This window comes from Vanellus vanellus (genome assembly GCF_965231255.1).
Source record: "Vanellus vanellus genome assembly, chromosome: 2".
NCBI lineage: Eukaryota > Metazoa > Chordata > Aves > Charadriiformes > Charadriidae > Vanellus > Vanellus vanellus.
In genome coordinates, this window is record NC_138906.1 from 3,621,893 (window position 1) to 3,644,591 (window position 22,699).

A 22,699-nucleotide genomic window follows, 5' to 3' on the forward strand; every position below is an offset into this window, starting at 1 on the left:
TCTGCTTTTTGATAAGGGAACTATAGGAGGTTATACTGTAACATGTGTAAATGGATGTGCAGAGAGCATAGGAAAGGATTTCAGAATCGGCATGTTATACTTTGAGCTCTCATGGGAACCTGGTTTTATCACACCTGGTTTTGGATAGCAGTGTGTGGCAGGAGCCAATCTTGCCTTTGCCGTTGACAGAAGCGATGAGTCTGAAGACGGAGTGGAGCCCTTGAATGAGTGCAGTCCCAGGTACTTGGGGATTGTTTGTCCTCTCACATGATGGGGATGGATGTTCAGTTCTGTGGCAGATGTGCTGGTGAGCAGGATCATGGGGTGAGCTTACATACTGGCATGGTAGATGTGGACCCGTGTGATGTATCTGTCTAAGTGACAGGATAAAGCTGAAGGGAGGAGACTTGTCAGGCAAGCTGCCTCTGCCTGCATGATCCTAGGTGCAGCGCGGCGCAGCTGACTTACCCATTCTGGGACTCTGTGTGACCCGTGGTCAGCAGCTCTCGTATCTGCTCAGCTGTTCTGTCATGTGGTATCTCACAGCAGTAAAGCAACATCGCCATTGTTCTGCGAATGTGTGAGATGTAGCTGGTACTGGAGGAGTTGTGGGTGGCGCAATGTGGAGAGATGGTGGGAGGAGCAATGAGAGGTAGCTAGAAGTGAGTTTCACATGTAGTAAGTACAACTTTGACAGGCCCAGTAATTCTTGCCTTTTTTTTCCCTTCTTTTTTAATTGTTTTTAAATAGGCTAAGTCTGTCCTTAGGAATCTAAATTTCTGCTTGCACGGCAATGCTGCATACTTCAGAGACAAGAAATTGTGTACTGATAACAAGGACATGGTCAAACAAAGTGCTGCCCCTGGTTATTTCAAGTCACAGGTGAGTCCAAAAAGTGAACTTGCATAGGTAAACAGCAATAAATACTTGTATGATATGTTGTTTTTTGTAACTAAATGTATTGAATAACTATATAACCATAAAACCCTGAGCACCTGAAGAGAATGCTACGTTACAGATGGAGCAGCTTTCACTGTTACTTTGTGTCAGTACAGGACAGTAATCCTCTGTTCATGGAAGTCAGCAGTTCCTCGTTCAGGCTGGCTTTGAGTGCCTCTTGTCAAGGGCATTTGTGAGACTTATCACAAAGTCTTCCGAATAACAACTGCTGGAAGTTACCACGGACAAAAAAATGTATCTTTCATTGTATTAAATGCATGTATTTAGATGTCAGAAGAAATGGCCCAGTAGCCCATGAGTGTTCTTAATGGTCATATATTCCATATATCGAACAAGCATCTCATAAAGGTACTACTTCTCCCCCACCTGCCCGCATTAAATGGTGCTTTTTAATATGATTTCGATCCAACTGTCTAAAAGAGGTCTGACAGACTTGATTCCTTTTTCTCAGAAAAAGTTTCTTAATTCTTTGACTGCTGAAAAGGAACATTTCCCTTTGCTGCTGCAACAAGCCTTTTTGATGATATGAAATTGGGATTTAGAAGGAAGTCTCCAGTACTCTGCCATTTTTATGGTTTTGTCCCTGATATTAAGAGGTATCTGAATAATTGACCTATTTTCTCCCCTGGTTTTAGTTTTTGGCATATCCCTGTCACCTGTCTACTTCTACTGGTTAGTTTCCCGGGTAACCCAGGAAGGCAATTTATAGAATTCTGATTTTTTTGTTTTTTAATTTTTTTTCTTTTTTACTCGCTACTTTCAGAAAATTCATAGCAGTGCATCCTGAATGGGTTAACCAGTTTCAGTGTGCTGTAGATTAAGATGGCTGTAGGTAGGAGTTATTAGAAGTAGGGGTTTAAGTCAAACAAAACAAAACAATGCTTTTTCTTATCCTTGCTGTATCTTGCCAAGAAAAACAAGAAATAAGCAGGTAGTATTTATCCTGCCAAGAAATCAGAGAAGAATGGACTTGGTATAGAAGTAATAATACTGTGTGGTGCTGTCATTTACTGTCTTTATGATAGATGTTTATAAAAAGCATCTGTGAGCAATGCTTTGTAACAGTGAGTTCCTGCAGTTTTAAGATAACTGACTGTAAAAAGGCTGTACCTAATTTAGCTCAAATGCTTTTTGGAAAATCAAGAACTTTCTGTCAGATGGGACTTTATGTCAATAAAGGTAATTTCTTCTAATTATATAATGAAGCAAATATTTAGCTCTGTTTACATTATTTTTTAACTTATATCCTTTCAGAGAATTGTCAGTCTGATATAAGCCATAGACTGTTCTCACCTCCAAAGAGGAGGAGAGTGAAGCCCTGTTGAATTTTTTGAGTCTGTGTCCTCCCTCTAGTGCTGTAGTTCAGCAAGGTACCCCAGATATATGTAGCATCACTGCAAACGTTTCATACAGTTGGCATAATGTAGTGATCTCTATGAACATCCCTAAAACTCCTCCCAGTCTGCTTGAGGGGCCTGCATTGCTCTGTCAGCAGCTATTACCATCTCAGAATAGATGGTGACAGTCTGGAGCTGTTTCCAGTCCTTAGCTGGACAGCACAAGAAACAAAACATTTCCAGTAATGAGAGGTAATATTTGAGTCTTCTGCTGTGTTCACAGTGCTGTTAAATCTTGGGACAGAGGATTTTCAGAAGGTCACAGATCTCTGTCTCCAAGCTGTCTGTCTCAAGCAGTGGTGGTGAGCCAGAAAACTCTCTGTGAAAAATCGGTCTCGTGTCTGTGTCGGAAGGTACAGTGGGGGCACAGTGGCACTTCTGTGCGTCCAAAGGTCCCTTCCAACCTCAGCTGTTCCGAGATCTCTGCCATGCATGATTATCTCTTCCCAATATGATTTACTGTTTATCAAATCATTTGTAGACTTCATCTGCCTCTACATGCCTGGCAGCTGTGCTACCTTGGCTCTTGATTGGGGAATGGGAGGATAGCAGTAAGAGGAGTGAGGGAGTAACAGCCTTCCTCAAGGTCTTTGCCCTCACTGCTGGAGCAGTGAAGCCATCTATGTAATAACAGCAAATCCTTAGCACACAGCCTGGACAAGGCAGAAGCACAAAGGGGACGGGTAGCAAAACGTGAGTCTGTGTGTACTGGAGCACAGGACTAATCTCACAGATACCATAACAATATCAATGCCTAATAGCTCTGATAGTATTTAGTCTCATATATATTTATAGCTGTAATGTTAACATTATACTGATGAAAGTGTTTTAGGTTTGTATGCAGGGAGGGAATTTAGTACATGCACGTTTTCACTTAACAGGAAAGAACAGAAGCTGTGTCTTGTTATGCTTTGAAAGAAAAAAAAAATCCATCGAGATAACATATCTAGGTTTTAGATGTCGTAAGTTTTTTGTTGTTGTTTTGAGAGGTAATTTAGTGAGAGCAGCGGCTTTCCCATGATTTGCAGGGTGGAAAGAATGAAATAAAAGCCCTATTGAAAACTGCAGGCATCATTTGATTTTTTTTTTTGTTTTTGTTTTTTTTTTTTTATTTTTTTTTGGAGGCAGCATTTCATTCACTGATTTTTAAGGTTGGAATTCTGAGTGAAACACATCTGTGCCTCTGCAGGCAGTTCTTTCTTTGCAAAGCCAGCTATGAAGGTTATGACTAACTGAAATTCAGTGAAGAATTTTGAAACTAAAGCAAACCATAGAAGACAACACACTGTTTTATCCCTTTTTTGGTTTTATTGTAACTTGTTAGTAGTTCATATGTAAAGCACAGATGAGAGTTTCTCAGTTTTTTTCAATTCTGTTTAACTAGGTAGAATGACAGACTCCAGTGTTTTGGAAGTGCTGAGTGACAAGGCTGTACCTAGGGTACATAAAGTACCTCCTCTACTGATCTTTAGTCACATTGTCCTGCACAGCTCGCATTAGCAGTGATTAATGGCTCTGAAAATAAAAGATAAATCCATTAGTTACAGATCCTATTTTTAATCGATGCAAAAGTATTTTATACTCCAGCCAAGGAGCATAATTTATCTCTGTGTGTTGCTTCCTAGCAAGCTAAACAAGACCAGGGCCCAGGCATTGGCATGTGCTTGTTAATACTGCTAAATTGTTGCTAAAGTTCTGGCCTTGGTCAGCTGCTGCTTTCCTAAAGGATACTTGTGTGTGGTTCAGGAGTCATTTGTAGCAGATAATTTGGATATCGCTCTCCTCCTCTTCTGCAGGGTAAGTGTTTTGCTGTATCACAAGAGCACTGCTGTGCCATTTAGTCTCTGGGCCAGGAAGTTGTTCTTGTCTCTTATTGACAGTGTGTTTGTATGGAACGTTGCAGAACATGTGCCTAGTCTCTACAGGTTTATAGTACCTCTAATTCTTTTATTTAATAGGGATTTATTTGGATGTGTAAGACAAGTTTAAAGAAAGTGATAAGTCCTCAGTGTAAACTTTTTTTTTTTTGTTCAAGAAATTCACTAAAAAGTAGTTCTATCCTGCTTGTGGTAAGAGCACACTTGGCCAGGTAATATTTCTTTACTACCTTTTCAGACAAGACCCAGGAAGGGAGATCTTCTGAGTCTGCGACAACTTTCACTAAACCAAATTCTGGCCGAGGATTTGTAGTAAGCAAAATTTTACTGTTCTACTTTTGAGAAAAGAGGGGAGAGAGAAAAATTAAATTGACTTAGGATTTTCCCTTTTAAAAGGATGGGGCATGAGATAGTGAAATGATCAAAACAGAAGTTTTGTTATTTTAGTTTATTTAGATATAAATAACTTTTAAAAAGCTCTAGCTATAAAAAACTTCTAAAGTGGTGCTAGACTGGCTGAATGCATAAGGCTGTATTCAGACAGTGGAAATTTCCCTTAAACTCTCTGTTTTTCTGTTGGCTTCTTCAGGGCTTCAGAGGTATTTCTCCAATAGTAATGACCAGTCTCACAGAGTTGGCAATATGGTTCCTAGTGACAATGCATTTTTTTTTTTATCTTGGGAGCAATAAAATGGGAGTTTAGTAGATCAGTTTAAATGTTTTTAAGTATAAGGACTCAGTCATCACTGTAGCACCATGTGTTCCTTTCATGTTGTGTTTTTTAGCCTTCTCAGGATTTAATAAGTGCATAGTTGAGATCCCCTTCTGCAATCATTCAATAAGGATTTAGCAAATGGTTTCATTTGTTGGATCCAAGGCTAGTTTGACCATCCTGATGAAAGAGCTTTTTTTTTTTGTTTGTTTTTTAAAGCTGGCTTTTTGTACCTATTCTGGCTGTATTTACAATGAAAAATGTGGCAGAAGTTAATTTTATCTTCATAGTCCTAAAAACGTTCTTGTTGTCCATCTTCAGCAGCCAGGTATCCAGAGTTCAGCGTGTTAGGGTGTTAGAGTAAGCTAACAACACTTTTTTTTCTGCCATATGTTCAGAGCTCTTCCGGCTGCCAGGTTGTACACACAGGACGTCTGCCAGTAGCAGCTCTGCAAATTCCTGTTCATTAACATCCTAGCACTGTGCCCCTCTGTCTCTGTCGGTAATGGGAGACTTGGAAAGATGGACAAACCTGCTTAGCAGGAGGGGTTTACTAGAGGAGTAACATGCAGAATGTCACCTCTTTTTAACTCACTGCTTTTGTTGAAAAGCTTTGTGACTAACACATCCAGGTGAAGCTGGGGATTGTCAAACAACTTCCAGGTTGTCTCATGGCCTCAGAAGTGATGTTAGTGATGTGTAAATATACTAGAACTTCCAATCATTTAATCTGCAGTTTCTTTCCATTCTTCAAGGCATTGCTGTCCATATGTTAATAGGCAGTGTGGTGGCAACTTGATGTGCTCTTTGAGGGCTGAAGATGAAATATATTAGCATTTGTAAGGAAGCAATTTTTTTTTCTCTGCCAAAAAGAAGTTTATTTTTTGAGTTGGCTTACTGACCATTTTTTTTGCCAAGAACACAAAACAAATTCAGAAGTTGTTTCAGGAAAATGGGTTGAATTACTCAAAGAAACTGAAAGACAGCATCTTCAATGAAATATGTCTTGAAATAGGAAATCCCCTCAATGTATTCTTTTAAACTGTGGTGTTTTTTCTTTGTGTTTATAAGAACCTCAGTTCACTAAGAAATGCTTCTAGAATTAGGTAGGAAGAGTGTTTTCCTAAGTGTTCTCCTTAGGGCAATTTTGTTATTTATGGGCCTCCTCAGGAAGGTGTAAAGCACAGGGAGGGATGATACAGTCAGCTCCAGTCTACATCCGACACCACGGCTTCTTGTAGTTACTGATATATCTGGGGTTTTGGGGGCGGTTAGATTTTTGGGGTGGTTTTTTTTTTTTTTGGTTGGTGGTTGGGGGGGGTTTGTTTGTTTATGTTGTTGTTTCCCAAGTGTTATTTTCAGAAGCACAAGTACTCCATCTTGACTGAATGTCTTTACTTATGAGAATTAAAGGACGGCTAGTTCAGTTCTGTATCATAAAAAGTTTTTTTTTTTAAGAAAGCTTGAAGTTTTACTCCTGGAGTCAAAACTTGCAAAAGTTAATCAACAAGGATCAAGGGTCCTGGTGATGAAGTTGGACGTTAATCAGCAGTGTGGCCTTGCAGCAGAGAAGGTCACCCTTACGCTGGGCTGTCTTGGTATAGTCAGTGGGGTGAGCGCTGTTATGATCTTCTCCGTTCTGCCCTTGTAAGACCATAACTGGATTCTGTGTCCAGTTTGGGGCTCCCCAGTGCAAGAAGGGTGCTGGAGCAAGTCCTACAGAGGCTTCCAAAATGGTTGTGGGCTGGAGAATGGGATGTCCAAGGAGAGGCTGAGAGAGCTGGGTCTGATCAGCCTGGAGAAGAGAAAGGGAAGATCTTACGGATACGTGCAGCTGCCTTATGGGAGGTTGTAGAGAAGGTAGTCTAGATTATTTTCAAGACTTTTTTTTTTTTTCTTTTAAACCAGGACATCAGTTACATATTAGAAAAATTTCCCCAGAGAGGAAGTGGTAGGATCTCAAAACTCAACTGACCAAGTTTCTGAGTAGCCTGATCTAACTGAGTCTGCTCTGAGCAGGGCATTAGGCTAGATGACCTCAGAGGTCCCTTCCAACTCAAAGTAGGTTTCTGATATTCTGCTTAAGCCTCTGTAAATCACAGGTTCTGGTCGTGGCAATTCCTAATTGAGATACCTCATGAGGTACAGTTCCCCATTTTACTTAGGGCTCCTATTATTTAGTCTTTGAATAAATAATTTATCTGTAATAGTCTTTTCTGGGCCAGTACTTAAAGTCAGATTCCTTTTTTCACTCAGATTTTGCTCTGTGAAGTTTACAGACGTCCCTGGCTGCTCACTGTGGGTTCTCTGTTGGAATATTTTGTGTTTTCAGGGATATAGCAGGGATAATAGCTCTTCCCTTTGTTTCCTCAGAAGGGATGCGTATGCCTATGACATGTGCGTTTCCAGTCATATAGACTAGAAGATTCTGAGCTTGTGAACGTGGCACGCAAACACCTACAATGTGAGATCTGTAGAGAATTCCTATTATTGTATAGTAAGTAATTTTTATTATTTAGTTTTTTATTTTTAGGAGATGCATGCATTTTTCAGATTTGGACTACTTTTAAGGCTGGAGAGGGAACAAGTTTTAGACTGTATCCTTTTGTCATAGCTACATTTCACTTTCCTGAAAAGTTATTTGGGTCAAGATATAAAAGGAAGGGTTTGCTTTGTTGTCTTTATTGCTCATTTACATAAACATCTAATGTTAAATATGTTTCCTTCTCTTTTCAATGTAGGTAAATAGCAAGAAACAAAAAATGGACACTCAATTATTTTCCCCATTATTAGGAGCCATTACTAGTACGCCACCTCCGCTAGAATCTTCCCGTCTGTATAGTGACTGGTCAGCATGTGGGGAAGATAATAGCTCAAAAACTTCTTTTCAAGACTGCACAAAGAAACGGTATGAACATTCTTGGTATAACCTTATGGTGGTGTTCTGGAACACTGAAATTGTTATCTTTTTTAGGAAGAATTTCTGGGATAACTAGAAACTCAATTTTCTTTGCTGTATAATAGTTATTCTAGAGGTTGTGGGGGGAAAAGAGGGATCTGTGTGTGTATAAATGTGTGGGTTTACATGTGAAAACATTTTAAAATTTGGAAAGAATACTACATTTACAGAAGGAAATGGGAAACTGCTATATGTAATTGAAAACTCCTTAAAGAAAACCACTCTCCTTCTGTGCCTCCCATCCCTTGGTACCGTAGCTCATAATGATACTGCTTGATAATGTAGAAAATTTCCTGGAACATGAACAATGCAGAGAGAGTTAGACACAGGTTGGGTGTGAGCAGTACCTCTGCTGCTGAGTTCAGCTGTAAATGCGTGTACAGCTACTCTTGAAAATACACCAGCCTACTGTCTTATTGCACCCTTGATATAATGCACTCAATTTCAATTTTATATAAAAAAAAACCCCAAACTTTGCAGTTTTGGATGCTTAATGAATGCAAAGTGTCTTTGTTACTGGAATCATGAAACATTTTTATTCCCCTGGAGAAATCCACTCTGTCCAAGTCTTGACTATTGCAGGCATTTCTGATTTATCCAGTCTTAATAATGTAGTAAAATTATTAAAGTTACAGAGATGGGCAACGAGGCTGGACAGACGTTTGAAAGCTTCCATGTCAGTGGAGAGTAAATAAAACTCTTCTTGGGTTTTGATAAGTCAGCTCTGCAGAGGAATGATTTCTATAAAATCATGAACGATGCAAGGATTGTGAGGAACAGGGAATGATTATTTCACAGTCCAGAACTCAGGGGATGCCCACTGAAATAGTTTCTCTCCTTCATACTAGCAATTTTATAGCTTGTGTACAGCAATTGAAATTATAATGTTTCTATTGCAACCTTAGAAATGCGTAAACAATTATTTTATGTTAGGCTTCCCACTCTCTTCTTTCCATCTTAATTCCTAGTGCTGGCAACATAATATTGCCTTTTGGGGAGGGGTGGGGGCTGGTTGGCACAGAGTGGCACAGCAGCTTTTGACATCAGTGATGATGCTGTTAGCATTTCTGATATCGATTGCATTTTTTTTTATCACTTGCTTAATAAGAAAGAGGAAGTTTGAGGTGGGGAGAAATGGTAGTTCACTGGTTCACCAGATACCGAAAGGTAAGAATTAAGGAAGATACGTAGAAGCTAAACACAATTATCTTTTTTTTTTTTTTTTTTTTTTTTTTTTTGCTAGTCTTCCCTGAAAGGTGTCACGGAGATCTTTATTTTTAGTATTTTAATTTTTTTAATAAAAGATCATACAGCTTTAGTATTAGCTGTAAGTGCTAAGTTTAACCTCTGACTGGCAATCCACTCATTAAAATTTACAACCTCTTTTTAAAAGCAGCCTTAAAGTCATTGCAAGGTAACAAATGCAAGCCAGATTTTTTTTTTTTTTGTAAAAAAAAAAAAAAAAAAAAAGTGATTCATAGAATTAAACAACTAAATGGTACTTGTCTGTTAATGATAATCTATCTGTGCACCCATTCTGAGAGCGCAGGTATGCGCTAGTCCTTAAAAAAAAAATTGTTTGTTTCGGGTTTTGTTTGTTTTTTTTTTTCTTTTAATATTTTAGGATACTTGGTGCCTAACTGTATTAGGTGCAGTATACCTGTGTCATTTTAGTTCCTCTGAGCTGCTTGGTGACATTAACTACTCCATCACTGGAGATTTCTTTGCGGTGTAGTTTTGCTCATGCTTTTGTCCTTTTAATTCTCAATTTTCTGGCCATTGAAATTATTTCACAATAAATTTTAGGAGCCCCAGTGCCTCAAACCTATACATAGGCCTTTTGTTACCCCTGGATTCTGGTGCCACAAACTTCTCTTGAGGAAAGTCCATTTGAAAATCCATCCTTGGTCAGCAGTAGATTGGATGAAGTTATTGGCAACTTTAATAAGTTTAGGCATTTTCTCAAATGCAGTATATCCCCAAAGGAAGGAGATTAGTTCCATCTAATTTCTGTCCTCAGAGGCTGTGGGCATGTCCCCAGCTTCAGTTTTAGAGATAGTCACAGCAACTGAAACAGCTATGATCTCCAGTTGGTTGCAGAAATTGGAAGTAAATCGGTCTCCTTTTTAAAAAAAAAAAAAAAAAAAAAAAAAAACAAAACCAAAAAAAATAAAACAAAAAAAACCACTAAAAAAATAATTTGCCATCTGACAAGGACACAGAAGAGATCCAGTTATCAAATATCAGTTACAGTCCTATATTCACAAAACATTTTCAAGAATCTTTGCATTTATGTATATCCTAAACAAAATCATGTAGACTGGACTCCTTACAGAGAAAACTAAATGGCCATGAAGGAAATAATAGAGGTAGTTAGAAGTCAAAATGTGGCGAGGTCTTAAAAGCTAGTAAGGCATAACTGGCTAATTTTCACTGTGGCAAGAGATTAATAAGATGACAGCCTTAGTAGCTTATCCCACGTTTTACAGTCTTTGTTAATCAAATCGCAAAATCATTATGAGTAGTTATGTGGCAGCATTAGCAGGCAATGTAGTTGTTTGGATAAGCTGACACCAGGGAAGCCTGAGAGATCTTCAGGGACACTGAAGCAATCAGATGAATGAGAATAGGATAAGTGAAATTTATTGATGCAAAACAATGCATGTTAGAGGGAAGGAGATTTTAAGTGTTATGTTTTAATTAACTTCTGAGTAAGAGTTAGGTGTTGTTACAGACAGCTCTGTAAAGATCCGATTTTGCACCTGAAGTAAAAGTTGGGCTTGTGTGAGAGTAAAGATGGTTGAACACCTTTGGTATTTATCAGGAATATTTAATAAAGTTTTGCCCAATTCCTTTCTAAAAGGGGATTTAAAAGGGTTCAACTTAAGAATATCTTGAATTTTCCTCCTGGAAGCTCTGAGGCACATAAAAAAACAAGAACGTGATTGGTGACAGCCAGCATGGCTTCACCAAGGGTAAGTCATGCCTGACAAATTTTGGTGGCCTTCTACGAAGGGGTTACAGCGGCAGTGGACAAGGGAAGACCAACTGATTTCATCTACTTGGACTTGTGCAAAGCGTTTGACACTGTCCCACATGATATCCTGGTCTCTAAATTGAAGAGACATGGATTTGACAAATGGACTACTCGGTGAATAAAGAACTGGCTGGACGGTCGCACTCAAAGAGTTGTGGTCAATGGCTCGATGTCCAAGTGGAGAGCAGTGACGAGTGGCATTCCTCAGGGGTTGGTACTGGGGCCTGTACTGTTCAACATGTTTGTCAGTGACATGGACAGTGGGGTCGAGTGCACCCTCAGCAAGTTTGCCGATTATACCAAGCTGTTTGGTGAGGTAGACATGCTGGAGGGGAGGGACGCCATCCAGAGGGACCTGGACAGGCTGGAGAGGTGGCCCCAAGCAAACCTCATGAAGTTCAACAGGGCCAAGTGCAAGGTCTTACATCTGGGTTGGGGCAATCCCAAGCACAAATACAGGCTTGGCCAAGAATGGCTGGAGAGCAGCCCTGAGGAGAAGGACCTGGGTGTGCTGGTTGACGAGAAGCTCAACGTGAGCCAGCAGTGTGCGATCGCAGCCCAGAAGGCCAACTGTATCCTGGGCTGCATCAAAAGAAGTGTGGCCAGCAGGTCAAAGGAGGTAATTCTGCCCCTCTACTCCACTCTTGTGAGACCCCATCTGGAGTCCTGCATCCAGCTCTGGAGTCCCCAACATAAGAAGGACATAGACCTGCTGGAGCATGTCCAGAGGAGGGCCACGAGGATGATCCGAGGGCTGGAGCACCTCTCTGATGAGGAGAGGCTGAAAGAGTTGGGGCTGTTCAGCCTGGAGAAGAGAAGGCTCCGGGGAGATCTTATTGCGGCCTTCCAGTACCTGAAGGGGCTACAGGAGAGCTGGGGAAGGACTTTTTACTTGGGCGTGTAGTGATAGGATGAGGGGGAATGGCTTTAAACTGGAAGAGGGAGGGTTCAGATTAAACATTAGGAAGGATTTTTTCACTGTGAGGGTGGTGAGGCACTGGAACAGGTTGCCTAGAGAGGTTGTTGAGGCCCCATCCCTGGAGGTGTTCAAGGCCGGGCTGGATGTGGCCTTGGGCAACCTGGTCTGGTGGGAGGTGTCCCTGCCTGTGGCATGGGAGTGGGAACTCGATGATCTTCAAGGTCCTTTCCAACCTAAACCATTCTATGATTCTAAGTTAGGGGTTTTTTTGAGAGTAAAACAATAGTTCTTGAATTATGGAAGTAGATAAATTAGAATCCTGAAGATTTTGAGAAGATTGATCGTATTTACCCTCTAACAGAGACAGTCAAGATTTGAAGAAATGTCCATAAACTAGTTATGTTGATTGAAAAGAGAGGAGAATCTCTTGCTGCTCCCATCTCTTCACGTAACAGCTTGAGAAGTCTCTGTTGAAGCAAGAACTTAGGAAAATTGTTCTACTGTATTTAGGCTACAGAATTCACGAATGCAGGAAGAGATTTCTATATATAAGTGCTGAGAATACATGAAATTCAGAACACTTAGCAGATGCTGCTGAGATAAATTAAAAGTTTAATGCTTTACTTTTCCTTTTACCTGTTTTGTTTAGGAGAAAGAGACTTTTATCTACCTTGGCTTTTTTGTTTTTTCAGGGCACCAATAAATCTTTCTTATTCTGGCAATGGCCCTGATATGTTTGGGCTAGTGTCAAGCATTTTGGAGGAACCAAGCAAGCCAGAACCAGTTACAGATTGGTAAGTTTGTTCTGAAAGTTCTTATAAGTTGCATATTTTTTTTTTCTTTATGTCCTTTGTTACTCAGATACAGTACACATTTTGAATTATTTCATGGAGTTGAGTAAAGAAGGTCTTATAAATCCCCTTGAAATGTAGAAGTGGGGAAAAAAAAAAAAAGCAATGAGCTGTTACAAATGCAAACTTTTTGAAGTCTTCCATCAGCCTACAGCATTTGCGGGGGAAGGGGGGAAATCTCATTTTAACCAGTAGGGTCTTGACTGAATACAGTCGAATCTAAAATACTTAATAAATCCAAATAAACTCTGCAGTTCTGAGTATACATATTATAAACATTAGAGAACAGCATTGGTAGTCAGATTTCACATAGCGTTTACTCAACTGCAGCAGGAATATTTGCCTCTCCTCCTTATAATCCGGAGGATAGCTGTGTGTGGTTAGCCCAGAATATAACAGGGGAAATGTGTGTGTGGAATAACCATGATATGTGAACAGTTTTAGTGTAAGAAATGTTTTAAATCGTTACAGGAGGCTTGTTTAACTTTGTTACAGGAATTCTCTTTCAAGATTGTTTCCACCTATGTGGGCTCCTGATCTTGGAAGCAACAGTGAATTCTCAGGGCTCTCATCTAAGCACTGTGTTGAAAGTAAGGATTTTTCAGACCTGATGGGCGCACAGAACTGCTATCAGGAACACTTGCAAAAGTCTCACGATGTAGAGATGTTACACAGAGGTTTGGAAGATCTTCATCTCATAGAGTCTTGGCTTTCTCCGTCTGTCCCTTGTACGCAGACTGATAATATTCTGAAGAACAGTTATCCTGAAAATTCCTCTTTTCAAAATAATAATACAATTCACCAAGAAGGCTTTTCATTTCAAAACATAGACTATAAACAGCATTTATGCAGTTACGATCACATGAAGTTGAATGGAGACTATGAAAGAATTGGCTCCAATTTTAGCGCTTTTTCTTCTCAGAACAGAACGGAAGATGGCACTAGTATTCAGAAAGAATATTGGAAAACTGAAAGAGCAAGAAGCAAAGCTCTGAAAAATGATGCTCAAGAACAAACTAAGTATTCCCCTGATCTTTCTAATCAGCCTGTTGATGACTCTTGGGATAAAGTGTCCCAGAACAACCACTTGTTTTCGAAAAGATATGAAAACTTTACAGCTTCTCATAAATTGCAGTCATCTGTTCATCCACCGCTATATTTTTTCAATCAACCCCCTAAAGAAAATAATTTTTCTGGAGGGGCACACAGAAAACCACAGGAAACCCATGTGCAAAATGGTCATCATAGCTTTACTTTGGGGGATGCTTTTAATAATAATGAATGTAAGATTCATATTAGTCCTAAAGCATGCTCTCATAAAGTATCTGAATATGATTTATCTGTAAAAAATGTTATACAAAATGGGAGTTATTCATTGTACCATGGACGTACATGGCTGGATGGGAAAATTGCAAGTCCAACATCTGCATCAGATATCACATATGGAAAGCAAGTGGTAACAAGTCCGCAGTCATCTTCAGGGGTTTCAACCATGTCTGGTGGTTCTCCCACCCATCAGTCTATAACACAGTCCTCTTACTACTCACAGATTTTACCTGTCCTCCCTTCAAGGAAAGATGGAAGGTTACAAATATCAAACGGTGTTTCTAATAATTTGGGAGTTTCTAATTTCATCTCAGAAAATCAGAAGCAAGTAAAACCCATTGGGCGATCCGAGCATGATTCCTTGACAAATAAGGAAGGGCAATACCGTAAATTCCCCATTAATTTTTCATCTGACTGGTTAACACAGCAGAATGCTGTAAGTGAAGAACCTGAAAAATACCACAGATTTCCAAAAAAGCAGATGCATGAAAATAATAATAAAGATGAAAGAAGAGGCAGAAAGAATTGGATTCCTCATTTTGGGTATACAACCCCAAACCGTCAGCAGTTCAATATGTTCCGAAAAAAACATGAACAGAATGGTGGTAGCATGTCAGATTTCATCAATCCTTCTTTTCTTCCTTCTTTCCCATTAATGTCTGATTTTAAGCAAAATCCCAGCTTTCCTCCACTTAATCATCATCTATTTTCATCAACAAATAATTTCAGTTTTCCTCCATCACCATTTCCATTCTCAGAACTTGTTGATCTTTTTCATTACGATGATTTTAACCACTTGAATCCCTTCATCAACGATCTGTTTTGTGGCGAAATAGCTGCACCGTACTTTGCCTTTCCAACACCATTTAACAAGTACAGACCTCCAAGAAATCGCAGTGGACCTGCTAATGAGCTTCATATCCGACTGGAGGAGTGTTATGAGCAGTGGAGAGCTTTGGAGAAAGAGAGAAAGAAGGTAAAACCCAACAGACAATAACTCCCTATCAAAGCTTTGATTACATGAAACAATTTGTAGAGAGTAGATACTACTGGCTGTTGCTCCATTTGCAGGGGCGAAAATTCTGTTGGCTTATTATTAGTCTTAAATACCTTGAGCACGATCTACATCATCTGCTTTGAATATAATGCTTGCATTGTTTGGCATGATTGCTTTTAAATCACGTGTGGCTTTGAACTTCCGTTTCTAAGGCTCTTTCCCCCTAGACAGGGCTGCTAACACATTACTCTCCATTAACCTACAATATTTGCTACAACAAATGTGATGATACTGTCACTGGTCAAAGCACTGAATTGTCGTTATCTTCGATGTTTTTCATTGATATGGTCAATAAAAGATCATTAGTTGTTACTAATTCATTATGCCTTTGTCATGACTCTAGAGCCACCAGCCATATATGATGATACAGCAGGGCCCTCACTACCACAGGTGGTTCTTAAAAGTCCTGGCATTTTATGCACCTTGGTGCTCTAAATGCTCATATTGCACAGTTTAGTTAGATGCATCTCTTTTATTTTCTTGTCCCATACTCCTTCTCTTCAACTAAATCTTTAACTCAAGTATTATAAACCCAGACTCTCTTTTTCCCTGTCCAGCCCATTTAAGGAGATAAAATTTTGTGCTGTTTTGATTTTTTTGTTGTTGTTTTTATTGGCTTTTTTTTTTACTGTCAATGATATAGTGGTGTCTTTCCCTTATTCTTTTTTGTTCTTGTTTTTCTAAAGCTTTGATTCAGTAAAAAGAAAAGTAAGGAAGGAATCCTGGGCACCCTGTACATAGCTGTAGAGGAAAACCTACAGTGTTTTCTTTCCCAAAGGAAGTTTAAATTTATACTACTCTTGTTACAGTTGCTTTTCCCGCTTCAGACTCTCTTGCTAAGAACTGTTGTCAGGGAGGGATCACACTACTGATAAAGGTGTTACACCTGGGAATGAAAGCTCTGTGCTCAAAAGGAGCATGAGATGCTTTCCCAAGAGGAGTCAAATCTCTGATCTCCATGCCACATCTGGGAAACTAGATTGTCAGTAATCCGTGGTCCTAATTATACATTGAGTGCCTGTCTATTTCTTCCATGCTGGAGAAGACTCCTTGGAGTCTTCTTGTTGGAGAAAGAGACTGGTATGTGACCAAACTTGATCTCTGGAGAGCATATTTTTCTTGCCAACATCAACAGTGACACCTTGCTAATAGACTTTTGGAAGTGTAAATAGAACTGCCTATATTGTTTGCTCTCTGATGCCTTTAAACAAGACCCCTTTCTGCCCGTCCAGTCTTCTAGGAATTCTCTAGAAGTGAGAAAGGGTGATGATGATTCTTGCTCCAGTGTGTCTGAGGCAGCAGTGTTTTCAGAAACTCCTCTGCTTTCTGTTGTGGCAAAGGCGGCTGCTCGAAACCTGCTCATGCGGGATTTGGGTCAATTAAGTCACTTGGGAAGACTGAATCATAGTTTTTATCTCGGAATATATGTTTTTGTGTTTTCATCGTTAAATAATTGTTTATCCCTATTTCATGATGTTGTTAATAATTTAAGGGATTTAATTGTTGAACATAGCCTGGTCTATTCTAGGTGATCCAATTTTATCCTAGTGAACTACTCAGGCTTTCTCAGTCCTTGATTTTTGTAGTTACAGGCTACACCTGCAGATAGCTTTATTTATGAGTGTAAACTGTTCTCAGTCCCCACAAACCAGCTGCCATAGCATGGCTCACATACCTACAACCAAACTACGTACTCCTCAAAAGGGGATGACTGCATCCCAACTGCCTGACGGGAATGTGCCTGCACTGCGTTAATCCCTGTTTGTAGGTACGGTATGGGAGAATGCTGGTTGGCAGGAATTAAAACTCTCAGAACTTGTTTTTACAGTCCCAACAGCCTAAACTATCCCAAGGCACTGTCCTTGGCAACACCTAAACTGTTGTTTGGCTAACTAATGTATGTATACCTCACCCGTATATAGGAAGAGTCTTTCTTTTGATATTTTCACCCTTTTGATATTCTTGCCCTACATGAATTCCTTAAGCATAGACAGAAACTCCCCCCAGCGGGACTTGCGTTTAATTCTAGCTTGTCTAATCAGTAAGCCCTTTCAGCTCTGAGACCTGTTCATTGCAGCTGCTTTGGAGTTCACAGTGACAGTGAGCTTACCTCTTTCCTTTTATAATTCTCACTCTTCCATGGATCCCTCATTTAAAAAAATTCTACTAATTGTCTGTTTGGAATTGCCTGAAATATTAAATGTGCATATAGATGAGTACTGATAACTACTCGTTAGTTGTAAAGCCACCAGGTATTTAAGAATTACATGAATTCATGACCCTTTCTCCATCCATTTTTTTTTTCTGAATGTCTTTCAAGCTTCTCAGATGAATGCAAGTAGAGTCAGTCAGCTCTTGTAATTCATGTCAGGTGAGGGCACAGGCTAAATAATATGGATGTGTCAGTAAAGTGGAAAGAAAAGAACTTCAGCACATATTTTCAGTATGAATGTGGACTTAACCTCACCTTGAACTGTAACATGGTACCTAATCTTTCTCTCCTAAGTCTATTGTACACTGAAGAAAGAATGGGAGAGAGAATCAGCTGCCAGTTGTGTCTTTTTTTTTTTTTTTTTTTTTTTTTACTCCAAGAGTAAGAAGTTCCTATCCAAAAATAGGTTTGGTGATGTTTAGTCACTGCCTGCATTGTACAGTGGTTTCACCGGTTCCTTTCTCAATAGGGAGTTTGACTTTTTCAGAGTTGATACCAGTTTGTGTAAAATCTGGCTTAACCCTGATGCACTTCACATACAACTTACGCTGGTGTTATCACCTGTTTCATTTGTTAATATCATAATATGTGACATTTGAGAGATGCAGGGAGAGGCATACAGTTTAAATTCCTGGGGTAGTGTACAAGAATTTCTTTGCCTAGGTCTGTGCCTAAGATTAGTTAAAATAAAGTTGTACAACTTTGGTTCTAAATGTTGCCTCTGAGCATTATATGCTGAGGTAGAGCTGAATTAGAGAAGTATTCTTATTTTTACAGCGTCTGGTTGTACAGCTAGACAGATACTCGGGAACATTTTTCTGTAAATACAGTAAGTAAAGATAGGAAACGCACTTCTAATGTATTTGAAAATTCTAAACCACCCCAAAAATATCAATTTAAATATTGTACTAATGTAAAACGTTGACTATGGCTATCTATTTCCCTTCCAGACTGAGGCTGACCTTGCAAGAAACTTTCCAGGGAAGCGCATATCTAGCTCAAATAACACTCCTGTGTCCCGACTTCCTGCTAACCCATCACGAGTTGATCGTTTGATTGTCGACCAGTTACGAGAACAAGCCAGGGTAAGCTTTCTTGAGCTATAATTCCTGAATTTCTTTTTGGTTTTACGCTTGTTTGTTTAATGGAGACTTACAAATACTTAGCGATTTTGGTGTTTGCAATGTATCTGGCAGGTGCTCACACTAATAGGAAAAATGGAAAGGCTTCGTGGTACCCCTGTACATGGGAACATATCCACTACATTGGAACGCCATATGGAAGCCATTCATGTAACACAGGCGAGGCGTAAGGATGAGATTATTAATGCTGCTGATCCACAGCGACAAGGAGTACCACGTTACAATAATGAGAAAGGTAACTGCTTTCCATTGCTGTAGTTTTAAAAGCCTTTTCAAAGATTTAGTTGTGAAAATATGCCATTTGAAATATGCAAACCTGAAATACGCAGCAATTATTGCAACTTCAACAAAAAATGTTTGTAAATCTCAATCTGTCACTTTTAAAAAGACTTTAAATTACTTTGAGATCCGTTTTCTTTTCTGTTTTTCTGTTACTAGTTTAAACACTTTGAAATATTCTCCTCTTGACTAAAGGAGAACTGTAAAACTCTTCAGTGATATTATATAACTGTAAGTAGTTGTCCTAAAAATAAAAATGTACTCGTTTTTAAACAAGTTGAATTTCTTTTTTTAGTGGTATTGCTAGTCTTTTCTCTTCAGCTTATAAAGTAAAAGTGCTGGTGCTGTATTAATTAATTGTCTACTTTATCTGAATCACAGAAACGCCAGAAATTATGTTTTACAATGTCCAACTTCTGTTGATGTAAAGCCAGAATAATCTGTAGCAGTAGTATGTACTTCTGTAGAAGTAATGCAAAACTAGGACAAATTGCATCCCTTCTAATAGCATAGTGTAAGTGATAACTTGGTATTCAATGTAATGATTGTACAGCTGATAAGTATAGGGATTTGGGGATTGGTGGTAAAGATCATGTCATTTTTCTTCAGAAAATGATTTCCAAGGAGGAATGCGCTTCCCCTGCCTCACCCCCATCTTCTTTTGGCTCCTTACTCAGCACTGTCCTGTACGGTCTTATTTCCTCTTGCTGCAGTAAAGCTGACAGTGGGCTTCCTTTGGCTTCCAGTAATGTCTATGGGATAGTTCTTCCTTGTAAGAAGGGAAAGATAAACTGTAAAGAGAGTCAAAATGTTTTGCTTCCACAGGTTAGGTGTCAAGCATGATGTCATATCCTTAAAAGTAATAGTTCTATATGCAAACCAGCTTCTAAAATTGTGTAATGTGACATTAGCCCCAAGCATAAGCCAGGAAACAGGTAGTCATCAATTTACAAAAAAAAAAAAATAAAATAAAAAAAAAAAATCCCACAAACCATGTTTTTGATAATGCTTTATTGTAAAGGCATATGGGAGCAATCCTGTATCATACTTGTTAGCAAAATTGCAGTTAGTTTTATGGTTACTGGTAACATCTGCAGTGTAGTTAAGTTTCTGAAGAAGAGCTGTGCTGCTGTTGTGTGTCTGAGCACAATCTAAATCACACATAGAAAAGCCTTTAGTCTGTTTTCCGCTGTGAAATATGTATTTCTTTGAGTTCTACTGTTGGTGGTTACATATCAAGTAATACTTGTTGAGTATCATTGTAGATAGTCCCCTCTAATAAAACCAATTAAATGGGCTTAATTGTTGTATCCTAGGCCTGATGGATATGCCAGTGAATTTGGGACATAATTATGTTTGCTATTAGTGTGAGATGTTCTAACTATCACTTGCGAGAATGATAACTGATGGAATTCAACCAGTGCAGTACCAGGGAACAGCGTCAGCTGTTTCTTGAGCACACTTTGTGTACTGGCTGTGGGTAGAACAAATTTACAGAATTTTTAAATATATTAATATTACCAGGCTCGTATAGTAGTTTAACCTGTAGTGTTTTTCTTTTGTAGATGTTCTGGCTCTGGCAGCTGCCATTAGAGAGTTGGCTGCTTCCACGCGCAAGGCTCGTACCGCTTTGTGGTGTGCGCTACAGGTGACTTTGCCAAAAACCTCTTCAAGCGGTCCAGTAAAACAAGAAGTTGTTGAAAGGGCATTGCAAGAGATTTGTCCTCCAAACACAAGCACACAAGAAAAAAGCAGCATGGAACATGAAAACAAAGGAAACAAAAAAGAAAAACCTGAGGAACCCATGAGGATTCTAGAATAATAGCAAATAATAACAATAACAATAACAAAAAGGAGGCAAAAGGCTGAGGACTGGGAGGGAAGGGCAAAGTGCCCTGCATAGTGCCATGGGGGGTGTCTTTGACAGGTTATCCAAAAGCAAAAGGGTTAATGTAACTGATCAGTGCTGCACTTCTATTACTGTGATTCTGGTGTTGAGAGACACATCTTGTAATAGTGTTAATGCAATTTTAATATTGCTGGTATTGCAATGTCTGCTGCATAAGAATTTTATTATTAAGAGGAACTAAACAATAGCTGAGCATTTCCATGTGTGCTTAGCAAAAGCTATGTATCAGCTGTGAGTCAAGCCATGACCTGAGAAACCAGAGTGTGGTAGAACTTAATTCTCCTTTTTTTGTTAATGATACAATTTAGCATACTTAAAAAAAAAAAAAAAAACAACAAAAAAAAAACAACCAAAACAAACCATTTGAAAGGTATTCCATAGTTGTTCAGGGTTTTTTTGCACCATTACATAGTTCTTTGAAGTGCCAAAGTGATCACTAAGTAGTTGGCATCCCATCACTCTGTATGGAGCAATCCACACTCCTGTGTTGTTTTTGAAACAGGGAGTCGGGTCATTCAGGTTATCGCTGACAGTTTGACAAGAATAATCAGTGTTTAATGTTGGTTGTGTGAGATGCTTCAGCAGTTGTGCTGCCAATTCAGTTTGTAGCTAAACCAGTGTAAATCGAGCTTTTCTATAGCATAGTCTTAAAATTTTCCATAAAAAAAAAAAAAAAGGCATTTTGTAGTATTGCAGTACTTACTGCATTGAAGTACACATTAGCAGGTGATATAAAATTGTCACTCAGGATTAGACATTAGATTTATTGATTCCTCAGTGGGTTAAAAAACAGTAACTATATAACATAGTATGCACTTAATTAAAAAAATATTGTTTATTATTAATGTAAGTTCATGGTACGATAATTTTCAGAAACATTCCATATTTATTTTAATGTGTTTATTGAATGTTTATTTAAAATTCTATTTTAGTAATATAAAGTTGGATATTTTGCCAAATCTTCCAAATAATCAGATTTAACGATTTACTCAGGAAATATGTATATTATTATATAAATATACACGGTACATAGGGATTTTTTTGGGGGAAGGGATGTTTGCAAAATATTTACACAAAGCTAACTATTATACTAGGTTACCAAAGCTGTTTAACGGATTAATTTTTCGCATGGAAGATTTAATATATTTAATTGCTGTTAACTAGTCTCCATTCTGTGGCTTAGACAATCAGAAGTGTTATGTATTGGTGTGAATGTTCAGGGTGAGAATTAGAAAAGAATGAGTAATTCGAGTTTTGTTCTTAGGGCACTTATAAATATTTTAATTCTTTAACAACTGTCTTACTGTTACACGATCTCTTAACATGTACTAATAACCACCAATGGTTCTTAGGTATCAGTATATTAATGAATGGCTTTGGAGAGCAGTTCTTATTTTAAAAGTCAATTAAGTTGGGGATATGAACAAAGTTTGAAAGATAAAAATGATGTTTTTTTTTTATGTTCCATAGTGTTCGATGTTGAATTTGACATTTTGTGGATAAATATATAATTGTTTCCATATATATATGTACTTGCAAAATGTTCCAAATGCAGTTCTGTAGTTTTGGGTCCGTGGATGTTTCTAGAGCAGATGTGGTCTCAGTACTACCATCGTTTACTGTAATGAGGCAGTAGCTACATAACATTGTAGGCAAAAATTACACAAGCCTCATCGTAATCCACTCAAAGTTTAAAAGCAAGAGTCGATGGAAATCAGAATCTTAGTATAGCAAGATTTTTCTTTCCTCCCCTAAAGAAAATTAATTCAACTTAAAAGAACGTTTTCAGCTGTAGCCTAAAAACCAGAGAGTTATTTTAGTGTGTTTTCTCTGTGTGCATGTGCAATTTATTTGCACAAATTAATTTAAGAAGGTTAAATTTGTGTTTGTGAAACTAATTAACTATACTCCATGGTTTAAAAAGTGCACTCTACAGTATTTAAGTTAATGAATAATTTTGTGTTTTAGTTATGATTACTGTGTTGACAGGAAATCAGAATTTGGAAGTCTTGATCAGCTTTTCTGTTTACAGAACAATTGTAGTCCTGCAGGATTGTTTTGT

General features: G+C 38.6%; 1 protein-coding gene across 1 annotated transcript; it reads left to right on the top strand.

Moving 5' to 3' along the window:
• Positions 1 to 793: 793 nt before the first annotated feature.
• LOC309669409 (uncharacterized protein) lies at positions 794 to 21,289 on the top strand (the record flags this gene model as incomplete). Its single annotated transcript, XM_082480064.1, has 8 exons — positions 794 to 882; positions 7,364 to 7,443; positions 7,740 to 7,854; positions 12,554 to 12,655; positions 13,208 to 15,014; positions 18,258 to 18,392; positions 18,504 to 18,684; positions 20,294 to 21,289. 8 exons carry the CDS (start codon positions 794 to 796, stop codon positions 20,548 to 20,550), a joined length of 2,766 nt encoding a protein of 921 aa, XP_082336190.1. The 3' UTR covers positions 20,551 to 21,289.
• Positions 21,290 to 22,699: the final 1,410 nt, after the last annotated feature.